Source organism: Pongo pygmaeus, chromosome 20 (assembly GCF_028885625.2).
Source record: "Pongo pygmaeus isolate AG05252 chromosome 20, NHGRI_mPonPyg2-v2.0_pri, whole genome shotgun sequence".
NCBI lineage: Eukaryota > Metazoa > Chordata > Mammalia > Primates > Hominidae > Pongo > Pongo pygmaeus.
Window position 1 is genome coordinate 20,142,213 of NC_072393.2, and position 21,893 is coordinate 20,164,105.

Below are 21,893 nucleotides of genomic sequence, written 5' to 3' on the forward strand. Positions count from 1 at the left end.
GATTACAGGTGTGCACCTGGCATGGTTATGGTTTAACATTATGAATATAATTCATGCCACAGAATGGTGCACTTAAAATGGATAAAATAAAATTTTGTATGAAAAACCCTTTAGCTCTATGAAACACCCAGTTAGGCTGGGCACGGTGGCTCATGCCTGTAATCTCAGCACTTTGGACGGCTGAGGTGGGAGGATCATTTGAGGTCAGGAGTTCCAGCCTGGCCAACATGGTAAAACCCCATCTCTACTAAAAATACAAAAATTAGCCGGGTGTGGCGGGTGACTGTAATCCCAGCTACTTGGGAGGCTGAGGCAGGAGAATTGCTTCAACCCAGGAGGTGGAGGTTGCAATGAGCTGAGATCGTGCCACTGCACTCCAGCCTGGGAAACAGTGAGACTCTGTCTCACAAAAAAAAAAAAAAAAAAAAAAAAAGGAAAAAAGAAACACCCAGTTAAGATGATGTAATAAGCTCCTGAGTGGGAAACTATTTTCAAACTACACATACAGCAAAGAACTAGTATCTCGAATATATAGAAAAAACTGTCACCCTTGTTTAGAAACACAGACATCTAACAGTGATGTCACCATGTATAATAAAGGGATTCTAGGTTTGAGCCACCACTCCTGACTCTTAAAGAGAATTTTGAAATGTAAAAAGCCATGGTATCTCCAAGGCAATCAAATTCCTATTCTCACTGGTATATTTAAGAAAAACAGGCCACATGCATTTGCTCACATCTGTGATCCCAACACTTAGGGAGGCCGATCGCTTGAGCCCAGGAGTTCAAGACCAGCCTGGGAAACATAGTGAAATCCCATCTTTATTAAAAATAAAAAAATTAGCAGGGTGTGGTCACCTGCTTCTGTAGTCTCAGCTACTCAGGAGGCTAACGTGAGAGGATTGCTTGAGCCAGAAGGTGAAGGCTGCAGTGGGCTATGATTGAGCCATTGCACTCCAGCCTTGGGGACAGGGTGAGACTGTCACCAAAAAAAAAAAAAAAGGCTGGGTGTGGTGGCTCATGCCTGTAATCCCAGTACTTTGGGAGGCCGAGGTGGGCGGATCACTTGCGATCAGGAGTTTGAGACCAGCCTGGCCAATATATTTGTTGAAACCCTGCTTCTACTAAAAATACAAAAGTTAGCCGGGCGTGGTGGTGCATGTCCGTAATCCCAGCTACTCAGGAGGCTGAGGCAGGAGAATCGCTTGAACCCGGGAGGTGGAGATTGCAGTGAGCCGGGATTGTGCCACTACACTCCAGCCTGGGCAACACAGCGAGACTGTCTCAAAAAAAAAAAGAAAAGAAAAACAAAAAAGGGGTATGTAAATTTGGCATAAACCTGGAAACTCAATACTGTTAACAAATTGGACCAAAACTCCTAATGAATTTACTTATTTCAACCACTTTATTCAAATATGCATATCCTACACAATACACCCAGTTAAAGTGTATAATTCATAGGTATAGTATATTCACAGATACATGCAATCATCACCACAGTGGATTTGCATCACCTCAAAGAGAAACCCCTGTACCCTTTAGGTATCCACTCCCCCCATCCTCCCATCTTTTTTCCTCAACACCCAGCCCTAGGCAGTGAGCAATTGACTTTCTTTCTCTGCAGATTTCTCTGCTCTGGACTTTCATGTGAATGAAATCATACCATACAGGGAATTTTTAACTGGGTTTCATTTACTATAGTTTTTTGAAGGGATATCCATGTTGTAGTATGGTCCTGTACATCATTTAGATTTATGATGGAATTATTAATATTTTCCATTGTCTGGCTATTACATATTTTATCCATGCATTCAATGATGGATTGGTTTCTACCTTTTGGCTGTCATGAATAACACCACTATAAACGTTCATGCTCAAGGTCTTGTGTGGACATGTTTCCATTTATTTCTACCTACAACAAAAACTGATGTCATATGGAAATTCTGTTTAGTAGTTTCTTTCAAATTTAAAAGGTTTGAAGATTATTTTTTTTTTGTGGCAAAAACTCTTAAGACTAAATATAATGGCTGGGAATGGTGGCTCACGTCTGTCCCAGCACTTCGGGAGGCCGAGGCAGGTGGGTCACCTGAGGTCAGGAGTTCGAGACCAGCCTGGTCAACATGGCGAAACCCCATCTCTACTAAAAATACAAAAATTAGTTGGGCATGGTGGTGTGTGCCTGTAATTCCAGCTACTTGGAAGGCTGAGGCATGAGAATTGCTTGAATCTGGGAGGCAGAGGTTGTAGTGAGCCAAGATCACGCCACTGCACTCCAGCCTGAGCAACAAGAGCAAAACTCTGTCTGAAAGAAAAATTAAATATACCAAGTTAACCCCAAGTGTATAGGTCAGCAGTGTTAAGTCTATTCACACTGTTGGGCAACAGATCTTTAGACCTTTTCAATCTTGCAAAACCTAAAATCTATATCCATTAAACACTACTTCCAACTGCCCACCACCCCAGCCCCATTCTACAGCCCCCATCCTCAGCAACAACCTTGCTGCACTGTTTCTGCATTTTGACTACTTCAGCTAGTCCATATGAACGGAATCCTACAGCATTTATTGTTTGATGACTGCCTCATTTCACTCAGCCTAATGTCCTCAGGGTTCATCGGTGTTGTACCAACTGACAAAGTTTCTTTCTCTTCTCTTTGAGATCTTGTTGTGAAATCTTTGGGATACACACCCAGAAGTGGAATTACTGGATCATATGGTCATACTATTTTTCTTTTTTTTTAAAATTTATTTTTAGATGGAGTCTCACTCTGTCGCCAAGCTGGAGTGCAGTGACATGATCTCGGCGCACTGCAACCTCCATCTCCCGGGTTCAAGCCATTCTCCTGCCTCAGCCTCCTGAGTAGCTGGGATTACAGGTGCGCACCACCACACCCAGCTAATTTTTGTATTTTTAGTAGAGATGGGGTTTCACCATGTTGGCCAGGATGGTCTCGATTTCCTGACCTAGTGATCCACCCGCCTCAGCCTCCTAAAGTGCTGGGATTACAGGTATGAGCCACCATGCCTGGCCTTCATTTTTTTTACAACCTGTTCTTCACAATGCTGTTTTTCATAATGGCCCATCAATGCATAAGCACTCCAATATCTCTCTGTCTTCACGAACACTTTTTATTTATTTATTTATTATTTATTGAGATGGAGTCTTGCTCTGTCGCCCAGGCTGGAGTGCAGCGGCACGATCGCAGCTCACTGCAACTGCCGCCTCCTGGGTTCAAGTGATTCTCCTGCGTCAGCCCCTGGAGCAGCTGGGATTACAGGCACGTGCCACCACACCCAGCTAATTTTTGTTTCACCATGTTGGTCAGGCTGGTCTTGAACTCGTGACCTCGTGATCTGCCTGCCTCGGCCTCCCAAAGTGCTGGGATTACAGGCGTGAGCCACCGCACCTGGCCTGCTATTCTGATGTTGGCCATTCTAATTGGTGTGAGGAAATACCTCATTATGCACTTTTTTTTTTTTAAAGACCGAGTTTCTTGTTGCCCAGGCTGGAGTGCAGTGGCGTGATCTCAGCTCGCTGCAACCTACGCCTCCTGGTTCAAGTGATTCTCCTGCCTCAGCCTCCCAAGCAGCTAGGATTACAGGCATGCACCACCATGTCCAGCTAATTTTGTATTTTTAGTAGAGACAGGGTTTCACCATGTTGGTCAGGCTGGTTTCGAACTACTGACCTCAGGTGACCCACCCGCCTTGGCTTTCCAAAGTGCTGAGATTACAGGCGTCAGCCACCATGCCCGACCTCATTATGCTTTTAATTTGCACTTCTCTTATGATCTCTGATGGTGAGTGTGTGTGTACAGATATTTCAATGGCATCCTTTTGTATTTTGCAAAAACAGGGAGTATATATATACTATTTTTGCAAAATAGCAGTTGAAATTTTGGTGTAGATTTTATTAAATCTGTAGATGACTTTGGGTAGTGGAGACATCTTAACAATATTAAGTCATCTGGGCTGGATGCAGTGGCTCACGCCTGTAATCCCAGCACTTTGGGAGGCCAAGGCCGGTAGATCACTTGAGGCCAGTTTGAGACTAGCCTGGCCAACATGGCAAAACCCTGTCTCTACTAAAAATACAAAAATTAGCCAGATGTGGTGGTGCATGCCTGTAATCCCAGCTACTCGGGAGGCTGAGGCAGGAGAATTGGTTGAACCCAGGAGGCTGAGGTTGCAGTGAGCTGAGATTGCGCCACTGCACTCTAGCCTGGGAGACACAGTGAGACTCTGTCTCAAAAAACAAAAAAATATAAAGTCATCCGATCTATGAGCATGGAATTCTCTGAGAATACAGAAAAACACAATAGTTCTTTTTCTTATTCTCAAACAATAACATGCAACACTTCTGCGACCAGATGTGGGGGGTCTTTCCACACACACCAAGCAAGCAATTCTGCAGAGCATTCCTCTCCAGCAGACACCAGGAGGCTGCCCCCTAACTGAACTAAATTCTGATGCTAGTTGGAGATAGCATCAGATTCCACAGGTTCAGGTCCCAGTGCCATAAGACTGCCCTCACCTCACGTGCCAGTTAATTACTTAATTAATTTTTTTGAGATGGAGTCTCGCTCTGTCACCAGGCTGGAGTGCAGTGGTGCGACCTTGGCTCACTGCAACCTCCACCTCCCACGTTCAAGCCATTCTCCTGCCTCAGCCTCCTGAGTAGCTGGGACTACAGGTGCCTGCCACCATGCCTGGCTAATTTTTGTATTTTTAGTAGAGTTGGGGTTTCACCGTGTTGGCCAGGATGGTCTCGATCTCTTGACCTTCTGATATGCCTGCCTCGGCTGCCCAAAGTGCTGGGATTACAGGCGTGAGCCACCGCGCCTGGCCTGGAATTCTTAACAGGACCATTAGGATTAAACAAATTTTACTGGGGGTCTGAAGAAATGATGTAATCAAGCGCCTGGCTTGATTACATCATTGGATATTGGTGATAGACTTAAACTTCAGCACATCTCTCCTCCAGGTGAGGCAGGGAACTTAAGGCCAATTCACGCTGACTTCCTAAAGCTGGGTCAAAGGAAAACACCAAGGTCTGGGGGCAGAGAATCTAAGGCCAATTAACGCCAACTGCCTAAAGCTAAACCAAAAGGAAAAACCCCACCTCCCCAAGCCTGGAGCAGCAAAGGATCAAAGGCTACTTTTCCTCCAGCCCTCCCATTTCCACCACATCTCAGATGGAAAGTGCCCCAGAATGGCTGCGGGCCAAGCACGGCCCATCCCTTCATCTTCAGAGGGCACCAATTCACCTCAGCCTTTAGCCACCAGCCAAATCTTTCATCCAGATAAGGGGTAACTGATGGGGACCTCGAAAGGAGTACTTAAAACCCAGAAAACTTTGTAACTGGTCCCTTGAGCTGCTTGCTCGGGCCCACTTCCACCCTGTAATGTGCTTTCTCCCTTTAATAAATCCCTGCTTTTGCGGCTTCGGTCCTGGGTTTTGTTCCTTTGTGTGTTTTGTTCAGTTCTTTGTTCAAAAACTCCAAGGACCTGGACAACTCACACTCACGGCCTTCCTTCCAGTAACACAGGGGAGTCAGGGGTGAAGCAGAGTATCCCAACCATCTAATCACGTGGTTGCTTCCCCTGGCAACCACCCCATCCTGAGGCTATGCACGGCCCGCAGTCACTAGTCACCTCAACATCACTTTGATTCCAAGGCTTTTAGGAGCTGTAGGCCAAGGAAACAGGAACGAACCAAAATAAATATTTCATAATATCACAGGTATCTTTCTAGGTATTTGTATCTTTCTTTTTTTTGAGATGGAGTCTCCCTCTTGTTGTCCAGGCTGGAGTGCAGTGGTGTGATCTCGTCTCACTGCAACCTCTTCCTCCTGGGTTGAAGTGATTCTCCTGCCTCAGCCTCCCTAGTAGCTGGGACTACATGCACGCACCACCACGCCCGGCTGATTTTTGAATTTTTAGTAGAGACGGGGCTTCACCATATTGGCCAGGCTGGTCTCAAACTCCTGACCTCAGGTGATCCACCTGCCTCGGCCTCCCAAAGTGCTGAGATTACAGGTGTGAGCCACTGCGCCCAGCCTCTTTAGTTTCTTTTAGCAATGCTTTGTAGCTTTCAGTGTAGAAGTCTTTTATTTTCTTGGTTACATTTATTCTCAAGTATTTGTTTGTTTTTGCGCCATTGTAAATGGGATTGTTTTCTTAATTTTCTTTTCTGCCTGGTCACCGCTAGTGTGTAGAAACACAATTCATTTTTTTTTTTTTTTGCTGATTTTGTTTTTTTCGCCTTTGCTGAAATCCCATAGAGTCAGCCCTCCATATTCCTGGGTTCTGCATCCATGGATTCAACCAGCTACAAATTGATAATATTCAGAAAAAAATAGGATGGCTGTGTCTGTAATGAATATGTGCTTTTTTTCCCCCTTATTATCTCCTAAACGACTTATTATAAAAACTATTTACACAGCAGTTGCATTGTATTAGGTATTACAAATAACCTAGAGATGATTTAAAGGATACAGGAAGATGAGTGTAGGTTATGAGAAAAGAACTTTTATCGAAGAATGTGAGACTGTGGCAGGCCAGGTCTCACTAACGCAGGTCCATAACAACTGTTTCAGTACTGACTGAGTGGTTAAGTTAAATATTAAAAGCCAGCGCCCTCACATAAAGGCTGGGATGTAACAAAAGCCCACCAAAAAGTTTTTTCTAGGCCTTTCTTGGGCTTTAATGCATGACAAAAATAATGAAGGAATTTTTTTTTTTTTTTTTTTTGAGACGGAATCTCACACTGTTGCCCAGCTGCGATCTCGGCTCACTGCATCCTCTGCCTCCCAGGTTCAAGCGATTCTCCCGCCTCAGCCTCCTGAGTAGCTGAGACTACAGGTGCCCGCCACCACACCTGGCTAATTTTTTGTATTTTTAGTAGAGATGGGGTTTCACCGTGTTAGCCAGGATGGTCTCAATTTCCTGACCTCATGATCCACCCACCTCGGCCTCCCAAAGTGCTGAGATTACAGGCGTGAGCCACCGCGCCCAGCCACGTTGTTTTATCTTGTTTACTGCTGAAGGTGTCAGGGTGAGGGCGGCTTGGGTGGGCTGAAGCTTCCTCTTGCTTACAGCCCAGACAGTTGCCCGGACTAAGGAAGCCGACATCTTTGCTGTCCTGGTGCCCCGGTACCTCGAGCCAGAGCTCGGCTGCCTCAGCCTCTTTCCGTGGACATGGCGGGCGCATTCAGTTCAAAGAATTTTTAAATTTCCATCTTGATTTCATCCAACGCTCATCCAGAAACAGGTTGATCTTTAATTTTTTATTTAATTTCCATGTATTTAATTTCTAAAATTTATTTAATTTCCATGTATTTGCATGGTTTTGATGGTTCATTTGGAGTTGATTTTCACTTTTATTCCACTGTAGTCTGAGAGAGTAGTTGATATAATTTTGATTGTGTTAAATTTATTGAGACTTGTGGCCTATCATATGTCTATCTTGGAAAATGTTTCAAGTGCTGATGAATAAAATGTATATTCTGCAGTTCTTGGGTAGAATGTTCTGCAAATATTTTTTAAGTCCATTTGTTCCCGGATATAGTTTCAGTCCATTGTTTGCTGTTGTTGTTGTTGACTTTCTGTCTTGATGACTTGTCTACTGCTGTCAGTAGAGTACTGAAGTCCTTCATTATAACTGCGTTGTCATCTATTTCATTTCTTAGGTCTAATAGTAATTGTTTTATGAATTTGGGAGCTCCAGTGTTAGGTGCATATATATTTAGGATTGTGATGTTTTCCTGTTGGACTAGTCCTTTTATCATTATATAATGTCCCTCTTTGTCTTTTTTTTTTTTTAAACTGTTTTTGCTTTAAAGTCTGTTTTGTCTGATGTAAGAATGGCTACTACTACTTGCTTTTGGGGTGCATTTGCATGGAATACCTTTTTCCAACCCTTTACCTTAAGTTTAAGTGAGTCCTTATGTGTTGGGTGAGTCTCTTGAAGACAGCAGATATTTGGCTTGTAAAATCTTTTTTTTTTTGAGTTGGAGTTTAGTTCTTGTTGTCCAGGTTGGAGTGCAATGGCGTGATCTCAGCTCACCGCAACCTCCACCTCCTGGGTTCAAGCAATTCTGTTACCTCAGCCTCCTGAGTAGCTGGGATGACAGGCATTCACCACCACGTCTGGCTAATTTTTTTTTATTTTTAGTAGAGACAGGGTTTCTCCTTGTTGGTCAGGCCAGTCTCAAACTCCCAACCTCAGGTGATCCGCCCACCCCAGCCTCCCAAAGTGCTGGGATTACAGGCATGAGTCACTGCACCCGGTCTGGTAAACTCTTATCCATTCTGCCATTCTGTATCTTTTAAGTGGAGCATTTAGGCCACTAAATTAGTAGCATTTAGGCCAAGAATCACTATCAGTTATACCACCATACATTACAATGCCTGTCATTGAAAGGCTTGAACACGTTGTAATCCATTCATCTGTATTCAAGTTTGCAGTTATGGTGGAAACTTTGGCCTATTGATCATCCTGCTGATTAAATAGTCTGTCAAGAGAAAGCAGAGATGCATGAGCATCAACATGGAAAACAGTGACAATGGTAGTGTGCGCCAGGATTCAGATATCTTCCTAGTATTGTTTTCCCCAAACCTCTTTATTCCCATTTAACCATTTGTTTTGTTACCATTGGGATATCCCCGTGGTAAGACCATTTGCTACAGACCAAGAGTTGGTATACAAGTGACAAATCCCTCTGGCCTCCTCTTGAATAGCTCAGAGGATGGCTACTAGTTCAGCTAACTGGCTGTTCCCACCCCTTTCTTCATCAGAAATGTTTATTTATTTTTTTTTTGAGACTGAGTCTCACTCTGTCCCCCAGGCTGGAGTGCAGTGGCGCTATCTCAGCTCACTACAAGCTCCGCCTCCTGGGTTCACGCCATTCTCCTGCCTCAGCCTCCCGAGTAGCTGGGACTACAGGTGCCCGCCACCACGCCTGGCTAATTTTTTTGTATTTTTTAGTAGAGACGGGGTTTCACCGTGTTAGCCAGGGTGGTCTCAATCTCCTGACCTCGTGATCCGCCCGCCTCGGCCTCCCAAAGTGCTGGGATTACAAGCGTGAGCCACCGCGCCTGGCCTAGAAATGTTTATGTTTTTAACAGGATTATAAGCCATGGCCTTTGAGCATCTGGTCCCACCAATGTATTTGGTGGATCCATTCCTAAACCAAGCATGTTTCTGATCCTCTGGGCGTAGTTCTTTAAAGGATTTGTCCCATTGGGCAGGGGAGGTTTCCTTCCCTATCTGTAGGACTTGCTCGGTGATTTCCTGAGCTGGGAAGTTTTGTACATCCTTAGATGGAGGACTTGTATGTCACAAATAGCTGTAAATTAACCTACTAATGCTGCACCAGACACTATAACCCACGTCCTATAGCTTAACAATGGATAACCAATTACTAATCAATGTCATTTCTGTAAGCCAATGAGAATTCCTGACAAACAACTTTATACCAGCCACTCCCTGTACCCCATTTTGCCTTTAAAAACCTGCTTGTGGCCAGGTGTGGTGGCTCATGCCTGTAATCCTAGCACTTTGGGAGGCAGAGGCATGCAGATCACTTGAGGTCAGAAGTTTGAGACCAGCCTGGCCAACATGGTGAAACCCCGTCTCTACTAAAAATACAAAAATTACACGGTTGTGGTGGCAGGTGCCTGAAATCCCAACTACTCGGGAGGCTGAGGTGGGGGAATCGCTTGAACTCAGGAGGTGGAGGTTGCAGTGAGCCATGATTGCACCACTGCACTCTAGTCTGGGTGATAGAGTAAGACTCTGTTGCAAAAAACAAACAAACAAACAAAACACACCTGCTTGTAACAAAGGCAGAACGGAGTTCATATCCAAGGTCACTTGGGTCTGAGTCTCCCAGGAAGCTGTTCTCACTTTGGCTCAAGTAAACTTGTTAAATTATACTTGTGCCTCAGCCTCTTTCTTTTAGGTTGGCATTTTTTTTTCTTTTTTTTTTTTTTGAGACAGTCTCACTCTGTCGCCCAGGCTGGAGTGCAGTGGTATGATCTCGGCTCACTGCAACCTCCGCCTCCTGGGTTCAAGCGATTCTCCTGCCTTAGCCTCCTGAGTAGCTGGGATTATAGGCGCATGCCACCACACCCGGCTAACTTTTGTAGTTTTAGTAGAGATGGTTGGTCATGCTGGTCTTGAACTCTTGACCTCATGATCCGCCCACCTCGGCCTCCCAAAGTACTGGGATTACAGGTGTGGGCCACCGCGCCTGGCCTTAGGTTGACTTTTTTATAGAAATATTGTGCCATTTTATATAAGGGCCTTGAGTTTCCATAAATTTTGGTTCCAAGGGGTACACTGGAGCCAGTTCCCCAGGGATACTGAAGAACTACATTAATTTTAAGTTTTAAAAATGGAATCTTTCTTTTTTCTTTAGACAGGGTCTCATTCTGTCACCCAGGCTGGAGTGCAGTGGAGCAATCTTGGCTTACTGCAACCTCTGCCTCTGGGGCTCAAGCGATCCTCCTGCCTCAGCCCCCCAAGTAGCTGGGACTACAGTTATGAGCCACGACACTTGGTTGATTTTTGTATTTTTGTATGTATATATATATATACAAAAAACATATATATATATATATATTTTTTGTAACTGTCTCTGTTGGCCAGGCTGGAGTACAGTGGTGCGATCTTGGCTCACTGCAACCTCTGCCTCCTGGGTTCAAGCAATTCTCATGTCTCAGCTTCCTGAGTAGCTGGGACTATAGGTGTGTGCCACCACGCCCAGCTAATTTTTGTATTATTAGTAGAGGCAGGGTTTCAGCATGTGGGCCAGGCTAGTCTCGAACTCCTGACCTCAAGTGATCTACCCACCTCGGCCTCCCAAAGTGCTGGGATTACAGGTGTGAGCCACTGTGCCTGGCCAAGTTTTGTATTTTTTGTAGAGACAGGGTTTCACCATGTTGCCTGGGCTGGTCTCGAACGCCTAAACTCAAGCAGTTTGCCCTCCTTGGCCTCCCAAAGGGCTGGGATTACAGGCATGAGCCACCATGACTGGCCTAAAAATGGAATCTTTAGGGATTTATTCACAGAGATCTTGCCATTAACAAAAAGAGATAATTTTACGTATTCCTGTCCAATATGGATGCCTTTTTTTTTTTAAATTGTCTAATTGGTCTGCGAGGGCTGGTGGTGTGTCGAACAGAAGGAGTGTCCTTTTTCTGGATCTTAGAAGAAAAGCTTTGTCTTTTACTGCTGAATATGGTGTTAGCTGTGTTTTCAAATATGGCTTTTATTATGTTGGGTATTTTTCTTCTATTCCTAGTTTGTTAGGTTGTTCTTTTTTTAATCTAGAAAGGGGTGAATTTTGTCAGACGCTTTTAGTATACATTCCATTTCCAAATGGCTCAAATTATGGACTTTTGTTTCAGGTTTTGTTGTTGGAATAAAGAAAACAAAAATCTATTTTCCTTCCTTCACTGTTTTTTTTTTTTTTTTTTGAGATGGAGTTTTGCTCTTGTTGCCCAGGCTGGAGTGCAATGGTGCGATCTTGGCTCACTGCAACCTCTGCCTCCCAGATTCAAGCGATTCTCCTGGCTCAGCCTCCCTAGCAGCTGGGAATATAGGCGCCCGCCACCAGGCCCAGATAATTTTTTTGTATTTTCAGTAGATACGGTGTTTCGGTATGTTGGCCAGGCTGATCTCGAACTCCTGACCTCAGATGATCCACCCACCTCAGCCTCCCAAAGTGCTGGGATTACAGGCGTGTGCCACCACGCCCAGCTCTCCTTCACTTTTTGTTTTCTGCTCACTGGAAATACTTTGGGGAGGGGAGGGCCCTCTCTACTACAGCATGTGTTATTTTTTTTCTCCAGAGATCTTCAAATAACTACTATCAGTTAGGGGCCTCCTGCATAGTGAGAGATGCTTTGTGTGGTTTAAGGACGCAGGGCTTTATTTAGGTCTGAACTAACATCTTTGCTGAGCTACAAGGATGCCATGAGGGTTATTTCTGACAACCTTGGAGGATCCAGGTCTTTGTTGCATTAGAGGCATGAGCAGCAGCAGCAACAGTAGCAGAGGTATTTAAGGGTCCTGGAGAGTGTGGACCTCAAGACACCATCTAATAGCAGCTTCCCAGTCCCCACTCTTTTTGTTCTTTCTGTTTTTCAGATGACTACTTTTTCAGGAATAACTACTTGATGGGCCCACAACTTGCACAGAAGAAAAAAAATCTCCCCACCAGCCTGCACCCTAGATGAAGGCCAATACCCAGCATGAGTCACAGCTTCATTCTAAAATACACAGCCACAGCTAGGCTGGGTGCAGTGGCTCACACCTGTAATCCCAGAATTCTGGGAGGCCGAGGTGGATGGATCACTTCAGGTCATAAATTTGAGACCAGCCTGGCCAACATGATGAAACCCCATCTCTACTAAAAATACAAAAATTAGCTGGGTGTGGTGGCATGCTCCTGTAATCCCTGCTATTCGGGAGGCTGAGGCAGGAGAATCGCTTGAACCTGGGAGGCAGAGGTTGCAGTAAGCCAAGAACCCGCCATTGCACTCCAGCCTGGGCGACACAGTGAGACTCTGTCTAAAAAAACAAAAACTAAAACAAAAACAAAAAAACCACAGCTAGGTCCCAGCCAAAACATATGACCCAGGATTGTGTAAAAGGGGCTGCAATCGGCCAGGCGCAGTGGCTCACGCCTGTAATCCCAGCACTTTGGGAGGCCGAGGCAGGTGAATCACCTGAGGTTGGGATTTTGAGATCAGCCTGACCAACATAGAGAAACCCCGTCTCTACTAAAAATACAAAAAATTAGCCAGGCGTGGTGGCACATGCCTGTAATTCCATCTACTTGAGAGGCTGAGGCAGGAGAATCGCTTGAACCTGGGAGGCGGAGGTTGCAGTGAGCAGAGATCATGCCATTGCACTCCAGCCTGGGCAAAAAGAGCGAAACTCCATCTCAAAAAAAAAAAAAGGGGGTGGGGGCGCTGCAATCCCATACTTCTGCTCCTCAATGTAAAGGAATTATGCAAACTGCTGACTTAGCTCAGCTGAATCTGGAACTGAGGCTGGCTAGGCCTCAGCATTGCAACACAGGGCAGCAAACAGCAGCTCAAAGTACACGCTGGCTGCCGGGCAGCAGAGCAGGTTAGCAACCCAGACGAGAGAACAGACCCGTGGCGTGGTGACCAGCATCTAGACATCTTGTTCACGGTGCCAGCTGCCAGTGTCGCCTGAAAACGCGTGGTTCTGATGTTGACATGCATGGCTATGTGGCAGACACACAGTGAGTGAGTATAAAAAGGCTTATTACATAATTGAGGTCTCAAGGCAGGGCTCACAAGCAGGTGTGAAATGGCTTGACAGCAAGGAAGATTGCATTAATTCCTATTGTGAACGGTGATACAGGAATCCTCAAATAAACACCAGCAAACCATAGGAAGCAACATATTAAAAGCATTACATAACATAGCCAAGTGAGATTTATTCTTTGAACATAAAAATGGTTCAAAATATGAAAACTGATCATTGTCATATACCACATTAGCAAAATGATGGAAAATGACAATTATCTCAATTGATGCCGTATATGAAAAACCTACATCATTTTGACGGTGAAAAACTGGATCAGGAACAAAAGGATGTATGCTCTAACAGGCTGTTTTTTTTTTTTTTTTTTTTTTTTTGAGACAGAGTTCTCACTCTGTTGTCCAGGCTGGAGTGCAGTGGCACCATCTCAGCTCACTGCAGCCTCCACCTCCCAGAGGTTCAAGTGATTCTCCTGTCTCAGCCTCCCGAGTAGCTGGGACTACAGGCAGATGCCACCACACCCAGCTAATTTTTGTATTTTTAGTAGAGACGGGGTTTCACCATGTTGGTCAGGCTGGTCTCGAACTCCTGAACTCAAGTGGTCTGCCCGTTTGGCCGCCCAAAGTGCTGAGATTACAGGTGTGAGCTACTGCGCCCAGCCCTAACTAGTTTTACTCAATGTGTTAAGGGAGATGCTGTCAGGGAAATCAGGCAAGAAAATGAAATGAAAGCATTCTAGATTAAAAAATATATACACACAGCCCCCACAGCCTCCCAGACTAACATACAAGAGATCATAACCATTTTCACTGTACACACAGGTGGACATACCCAGAGACAGACACATAAACTCACAAACTCACAGATAAAAATGGCCCAGAGATACCAACAGATGCTTGCAGAGACACACAGACCCCAGGCCTGCCCCCTGTACTCCAGGTTTCTCTCCTTCCTGAGGAATAACCACTATGATCTACTGGATATTTTTGCTTATTCTCTTGTTTCTTCTCTTCTAGAATGTCAAGTTGGAGGAGACAGGGATATTAGTGTAGATTTGTTCATTACACCAACTAGAGAACCTGTTATATCAAGGAGATTAATACTTATTGAATTGGCTAGGTGCGGTGGCTCATGACTGTAATCCCAGCACTTTGGGCGGTGGAGGTGGGCGGATCACCTGAGGTCAGGAGTTTGAGACCAGCCTGGCCAACATGGTGAAACCCCATCTCTACTAAAAATATAAAAATTAGCCGGGCGTGGTGGTGCATGCCTGTAATCCCAGCTACTCCAGAGGCTGAGGCAGGAGAATTGCTTGAATCCGGGAGGTGGAGGTTGCAGTGAGCCAAGACCGCGCCATTGCATTCCAGCCTGGGCAACAAGAGCGAAACTCAGTCTCAAAAAACAAAACAAAACAAAAAAACACTTATTGAATTGTAGGACTCAAACAGACACCCAAACAGGTTTTACACAAACCTCGCCATAAACTCACATACACTTAATCTTCAAAGACTGAATTGTTCTCACCCACATCCCATGTAGCAGAGAGGTGCTTCCAGCCCCCAAGCCTCTCACAAAAAGTGGCTCTTTAGCCCATCCTGATGGGGAAGACATTTTACACTACTTGAGCATATAGACTCTAAGAAGTGCTTTTCTGCAAAAGTAGAAAATGCGAGTTCAAGGATGCAAAAGTAAGGGTTGGAAATGGATTGATGCTGCTGCTCCAGCCCTTCAACTGTTATAAATTGTAGATGATTCCAGAAACATCCCTCATGACTTGACCATATGTCAGTTTGCTTTTCCACTGAGAGCACAGTGAGGGCAGCAAAGGCATGGATCTCATGGCTCAGCTGCATGCCCGCCTCTGAGCTCTTCCTGGTAGCCCTCACCTTCACTAAGGGCACATCTGCCAGCAGACCTCGCTCCAGATGGCCTCACGGGACCCCACCATGCTGAAGCCTTGCAAGGCTGCCCCCTGACCCACATCTGCTGTTGGGGTAGGATGGAGGCCTTCAAAACTCAGACTAAACATCTTGAAGTAGCAGAAATATCACTTCCGGTATCCAGGGAGAGACAGGAAGTTGTTGTGAGGTTGGATGGTGAGCTGGCTTCCCTCATTCCTGCCACATCTCTGGCAGGACACTCTGACTTGCTATCCAGGTAACAGTGGGCACTGCCTCCACTAAAGGAAGGGCCTGACACCTACCATGGCTGCACAGCTCAGCAAAGGAGGAACTCTTTGGTGCTGTCAGGACAGTTTCTTGGGAGTTTAGTACACCTTGCATTCTGGGAGTGACATGAAGCGAGTCGGCTCCATGGCCGGTGGCACCTCTCTGATATGGCAGCTTCCTGTATACCACAAGGCTGGAGTTCTACAGGGTGGGTTCTGTTCCACGAAGCAGTAAGTGCTGGCCTTGGAGGCAAGGCTATGAAACCAGCCCTGCAGCAGCACACATGTGACACGCACTGAGGAGAGAAGACCTTGTCACTGTCAGTGCCTAAGCCAGGTGGAATGTGTCAGAAAATCTGGGGTGGGCAAATTAGGGAAGGTAAAAAGTTTGATTGTGTCCTGCAGTCTGTGGCCATACTACCCTGAACGTGCCTGATCTCGTCTGACTGTGTTCTGTAGCTGGGACATGGTAGGGCATGTCTCTATGATGCCATGGTTGGTTTTGAGACTTCTGTGGTGGTTGGTGCAGAGCTGGTGGTTATGGGACAGTGGATCTTATATGGTCAAGGGGCATGACACATTCTGCCATGGCTTCTTCAGCCCTCACTTTAGAGCTACCTGGGTTGTCACAGAGAAATGGTCTAGTGTGAACTTTTATTTATTTATTTATTTATTTTTTCTCTTTTTCTTTTTTTTTTGAGACAGTCTGTCTGTGTCACCCAGGCTGGAGTGCAGTGGTGTGATCTTGGCTCACTGCAACCTCCGCGTCCTTGGTTGAAGCGATTCTTCTGCCTCAGCCTCCTGAGTAGCTGGGAGAACAGGCACGTGCCATCACGCCTGGCTAGTTTTTTGTATTTTTAGCAGAGATGGGGTTTCACCGCGTTAGCCAGGATGGTCTCAATCTCCTGACCTTGTGAGCTGCCCGCCTTGACCTCCCAAAGTGCTGGGATTACAGGTATGAGCCACCGTGCCCGGCCTTAGTGTGAACTTTTAAACGCATTTACCAGCAAGAATCTACAGTGTGGGTTTGGATGGGAAACGGAGCTGGACGTGACCTCCAGATGGCCTTGGAATAACATGATGCTGACAGCCATGAATTAGGGTGTCCACAGGCAGATCCCACTGGAGAACTGTGGGATGTACCTTTGTTTTCAGAACCACAGCATCCCCAAAGATCTGACCCAAGGACACTGATGAAAGTTCAAAGGCAGATTGTGGGAGCCCTCTCAATTCTGTGCAGTCACGTACGTGAGCTAAGGGCTGGGAGTGTTTCTTAACTTCAGACGGGGTTCCAAGAAAGGCCTGTTGGGACCCAAGTCCTTTCTCCTCAGTCCTTCAATTTGTCCTAAGGCGGTGGAAAGGGTTGCATATGTAATTGAAGACATTTCCATATTGCTTACATTCAAGAAGCTGCTCTTAAATGTGTGCATGGTTTCATGGTCTCAAAATGAACTAGGATGCACAAGAAACTCTTAGAAATGACAGAAAAGAAGTTAAATGAATATGAAGCTGAAGAGTTTAGTTTCCATGGATATTTAAAAACCAGTCAACTTGAAATGGATATTCAGATTAAAAAGATAAAACATAAGATTGATAATCTTACAGCAGAACTGGAAGGTGCATCCTCCAAATGTCTGTATCTGGCTGAAAACAATCAAGTTCTTCAACAGGAATTATTATCTATGAAAACGATACAACAAATATAAAGAATTTGAGAAGAATAAAAAGGTGTCGGAACAAGAAGTGAGAGGAGTTAGCTAGCTTGCCTTAGGGAAACAGCAAGGGAAGGGTTTTTGGAGAGCCCCCGACCCACTGGTTAGTGCCTTATTCCCACATATAACAAGTTCTCTGATTGGATTAAAAATAATAATAATTAGCACAGGGAGTCATGCCTAGAGATATGCCCACAGCTGCACAGATAGAACTTTTAGCCCACTCAGATAAGGAAACTTGCACAAACCTTTAGCCCACTTAAATAAAGGAACAAGGCCCAACATAGAAATGCCTTCGTCCTTTGTATAACTAGTGGGCTTCCAGGAAATAGCCTCTACTCCTTTTATGGGCATATACCTGGTGGGCTCTGGTGGGTTCTGGTGGGCACTTTCTTTTTTTAAACATTCTTTAGCCTCTATGAATCATCACTTCAGCCTCTGATTGGTCCCAGGCCAAGGTCCTGGGCCAGGCTGAATCATGCTTTGCCAAGACAGCCTTCAGACTAGTCAGCACATTTCTTCCCCTTTCCAGTCTATAAAAATCCCAGACCCAGCCTCATAGTGGGTAACCCATTTGGGCTCCACTCTCTGCTGCAGAGAGCTTTCTTTTTTTGCTTATTAAACTTTTGCTCCAATCTCACCCTTGTGTCTGCATTCCTTAATCTTCTTGGAAGTAAGACAAATAACTCCACATACTACCTCAGAAAACAAAAAACTGCTACACTGTGGTGCATTGGCAAGCCTGTAACAGAAGTAGTAAATCTGAAAAGTCACATGGAAATGAACATGATATAGAATATGTAGAGAAGTTTAAATGAGAGAATGAAGAAAGAGAAAGACAATAAAGAGAAAAATTAGAAGTCCATCTACAGAATGAATGAGGTACTAGCAGCAGTCTGCACCAAGCTTCTACAGACATAATGCGTCAAATGTTTACTCTCCATTTTTACTACAAGGCCAGTCCAAGAGTTACCTTGTGTTGAAAATCTTAATAGTGTAGGTCTCAACAGAGGACATATTATGAGAGAAAACTTAAGGATCCCTACCTCATACCCAGAGACCTCAAATAGCAGCATGAACTACTCAACCAAGACTCAGCCAGATTGGATAGAAAAAAATAACTACAGAAGTAAAAAATGTTGTTGCTGAATTGGAAATTAGCTCTCATATGGTTTCTTCTGTAGAATCCACTGAAGAATGAGTCATATCTAAATCAATATGTTCTTTGGAAAGCATAATGAGAATATGTTCCAATTTTAAAGAAAAATGTTATAATTTATAAGATCGTAAAATTTTATTACTGGGCTGTTTACGTGATACTTTCTTTCTCATTAAATATAAACTGACAATCTTTATTAAATGAAAATATTTTTGTATCATCAACAACAACAAAAGAACTAGGACGAAGAATTTCCCACATTCTCAATATTTATAGGGTTTCTCTCCAGTATACATTCTCATGTGTGCTCAAAAGGCTGTGTGAAGGTTTTCCCAAATTTCTTACATTTATAGACTTTCACCCCACTCTGAGTCCTTTCATATATTCACACTCTAGAGGACAGGTGAAGATTTTCCCACTTTTTTTTTTCTTGAGACAGTGTCTCATTCTGTCGCACAGGCTGGAATGCAGTGGCATGATCTCAGCTCACTGCAACCTCTGCCTCCAGGTTCAAGTGATTCTCCTGCCTTAGCCTCCCGAGTAGCTGGGATTAGAGGCATGCGCTACCATGCCTCGCTAATTTTTTTGTAATTTTTAGTAGAGATGGGGTTTCACCATGTTGACCAAGCTGGTCTCGAATTTCTGAACTCAGATGATCTGCCCACCTTGCACCTTGGCCTCCCAAAGTGCTGGGACTATAGGCATGAGCCAACAAGCTTGGCCTTTTTTTAAAAAAAAAAAAAAAAAAAAAGATTTCACTGCAGCAGGAGTCCTGTCTTTGAAATGAATTAGGTCAACTGAAGGCTTAATCACAATGTTTACATTCATATGGTTTCTCACCAGTGGGACTTCTTTTGTGTTCAAAAGAAACTGGAACAATCAAGGGCTTTAGAACAATGTTTGTATTCACACAGCTTCAGTCCAGTATGAACTCTTTTGTGTATTCAGAAGGAGCTGGAACAACCAAAGGCTTCAGAATGTTGCTTATATTCTTAGACTTTTTCTCCCATATGAGTCCTTTCATGCAGTCGAAAGTGACTGGAAGAAATGAAGGCTTTTCCACATTGTTTGCATTCATAAGGTTTCTCTCCAGTGTGAGACCTTTCATGAATTCGAACAGAACTTGAAAATCTGAAGGCTTTCCCACATTGTTTACATCGATAGGGTTTCTCTCCCGTGTGAGTTCTCTCATGCATTCGAAATTTACTGGAAGAAATGAAGGCTTTTCCACATTGTTTACATTGATATGGTTTCTCTCCAGTATGAGTCCTTTCATGCAATCGAATTTGACTGGAACGAAGGAAGGCCTTACCACACTGCTTACATTCAAAAGGTTTATTCCCAGTGTGAATTTTTTCATGTTCTCGAAGGGAACTTGAAAAACTGAAGGTTTTACTGCATAGTTTACATTCATAGGGTTTCTCTCCAGTGTGTGTTCTTTCATGCAGTCGAAAGGAACTGGAACGAATGAAAACTTTTCCACACTGTTTACATTCATAGGGTTTCTCTCCAGTGTGTGACCTTTCATGAATTCGAAAATAACTTGAACACCTGAAGGCTTTCCCACACTGTTTACATTCATAGGGTTTCTCTGCATTGTGAGTCCTTTCATGTCTTTGAAGGGAACTTGAAAAACTGAAGGTTTTACCACATTGTTTACATTCATAGGGTTTCTCTCCAGTATGAGTTGTTTCGTGTTCTCGAAGGGAACTTGAAAAACTGAAGGTTTTATGACACTGTTTACATTCATAAGGTTTCTCTCCAGTATGAGTTCTTTCATGCAATCGAAGAGAAATGGACCAACTGAATGATTTGCCACATTGTTTACATTCATATGGTTTTTCTCCAATGTGAGTTCTTTCATGCACTCGACAGGAATTAGAAGAGTTGAAGGCTTTCCCACACTCTTTGCATTTATAAGGTCGAGCCCCAGTGTGTGTTATAACATGTGCTCGAAAGCTTGCAGAATAAAAGAAGGCTTTTCCACATTCTTTACATTCATAGGGTTTCTCTCCACTATGAGTCCTTTTATGCCTTCGAAAAGAACTGAGAAAACTGAAGGCTTTACCACATTCTTTACATTTGTAGGGTTTTTCTCCAGTGTGAGTTCTTTCATGAGTTCGAAAGTATGTGGGACAACTGAAAGCCTTACCACATTGCTTACATTCATAGGGTTTCTCTCCAGTGTGAGTCCTTTCATGTCTTTGAAAAGATTGGTAACATATAAAGGCTTTCCCACACTGTTTACATTCATAGGGTTTCTTTCCAGTATGAGCATGTTTTTGAAAAGACTGGTAGTATATAAAGGTTTTTCCACATTGCTTACATTCATAGGGTTTCTCTCCAGCATGAGTCCTTTCATGTCTTTGAAATGGCTGGTAATATATAAAGGCTTTCCCACACTGTTTACATTCATATGGCTTCACTCTAGTGTGAGTTCTTTCATGTTTGCGAAAGCAGTGGTGATAACTGAAGGTTTTCTCAACTGCTTTATGTTTACGTGGTTGCTTTTCACATTCCTGATACTCATTTGGTTTCTGTCCAGTGTGAGATCTCATGTGCCTATTAAGGGACGAATGATGCATGAAGTCTCTTCCACAAAAGCTGCATTCATGTGGTTTTGCTCCAGTAAAAGTTTCCTTGTTGATATTAACATTTGGCATCTGGCTAGTGGTTTCTCCACATTTGCTACCTTTTCTACTTTCACAGAGTCTCTCAACCATATGACATCTGTGAAAAATAAGCAGCACATTATTAGTGGCTTTTTAATTATTTTGTATTTATTAGTAGGTATGAGAATTACATTTTAACCATTTTCAGAAAAAGTGTAGGATATCTGCCCTGTCTGAATTGTTTGAAAGTTAATATATTCAATACTCTGGAAGAAGACTCAACCATAGTTAATGATCAAAACAGTCAATTTTTTTTGTTGTTGTTGTTTAAATAAGAGATGGAGTCTCATTCTCTCACCCAGGCTGGAGTGCAGTGGCATGATCACAGCTCACTGAAGCCTTGAATTCCTGGGCTCAACCAATCCTCCCATCTCAGCCTCCTGAGCAGCTGGGACTAGAGAGTGCCACCATGCCCGGCTAGTTTTTTTTTTCTTCGAGATGGAGTCTTGCTCTGTCGCCCAGGCTGGAGTGCAGTGGCACGATCTAGGCTCACTGCAGCTTCTGCCTCCCGGGTTCCAGCAATTTTCCTGCCTCAGCCTCCTGGGTAGCTGGGATTATAGGAGCATGCCACCATGGCTGGCTAATTTTTGAATTTTTAGTAGAGATGGGGTTTTGCTATGTTGGCCAAGCTGGTCTTGAACTGCTGACCTCAGGTGATCCGCCTGCCTTGGCCTCCCAAAGTGCTAGGATTACAGGCGTGAGCCACTGTGCCAGGCCTTTTTTTTTTTTTTTTTTTTTTTTTTTTCCCCAGATGAGGTCTTGCTATGTTACCCAGGCTGGTCTTGAATTCCAGGCCTCAAGTGATCCTCCTACCTCAGCCTCCCAAACTGCTGGGATTACCTACATGAACTATTGTGCCTGGCCAAAATAATAATAGT

At 44.2% G+C, this 21,893-nt stretch overlaps 1 protein-coding gene across 2 annotated transcripts in view; it reads right to left on the reverse strand.

Moving 5' to 3' along the window:
- Positions 1 to 1,386: 1,386 nt before the first annotated feature.
- The window catches only part of ZNF14 (zinc finger protein 14), a 40,029-nt gene continuing 19,522 nt past the window's right edge, over positions 1,387 to 21,893 (reverse strand). The window contains exons 4-5 of one of the 2 annotated variants that reach the window (XR_010125079.1): positions 15,509 to 21,073; positions 1,387 to 8,515 (exon numbers count right to left, since the gene is read on the reverse strand). Coding sequence is in view for 1 of the 2 variants with exons in the window: in XM_054465112.2 (XP_054321087.1) it covers positions 19,336 to 21,073 (1,738 nt within the window). In the remaining variant the exon portion in view is untranslated. Of the gene's footprint in view, positions 8,516 to 15,508; positions 21,074 to 21,893 lie in introns of those variants that run through there. The other variant, XM_054465112.2, reaches the window with a different exon arrangement.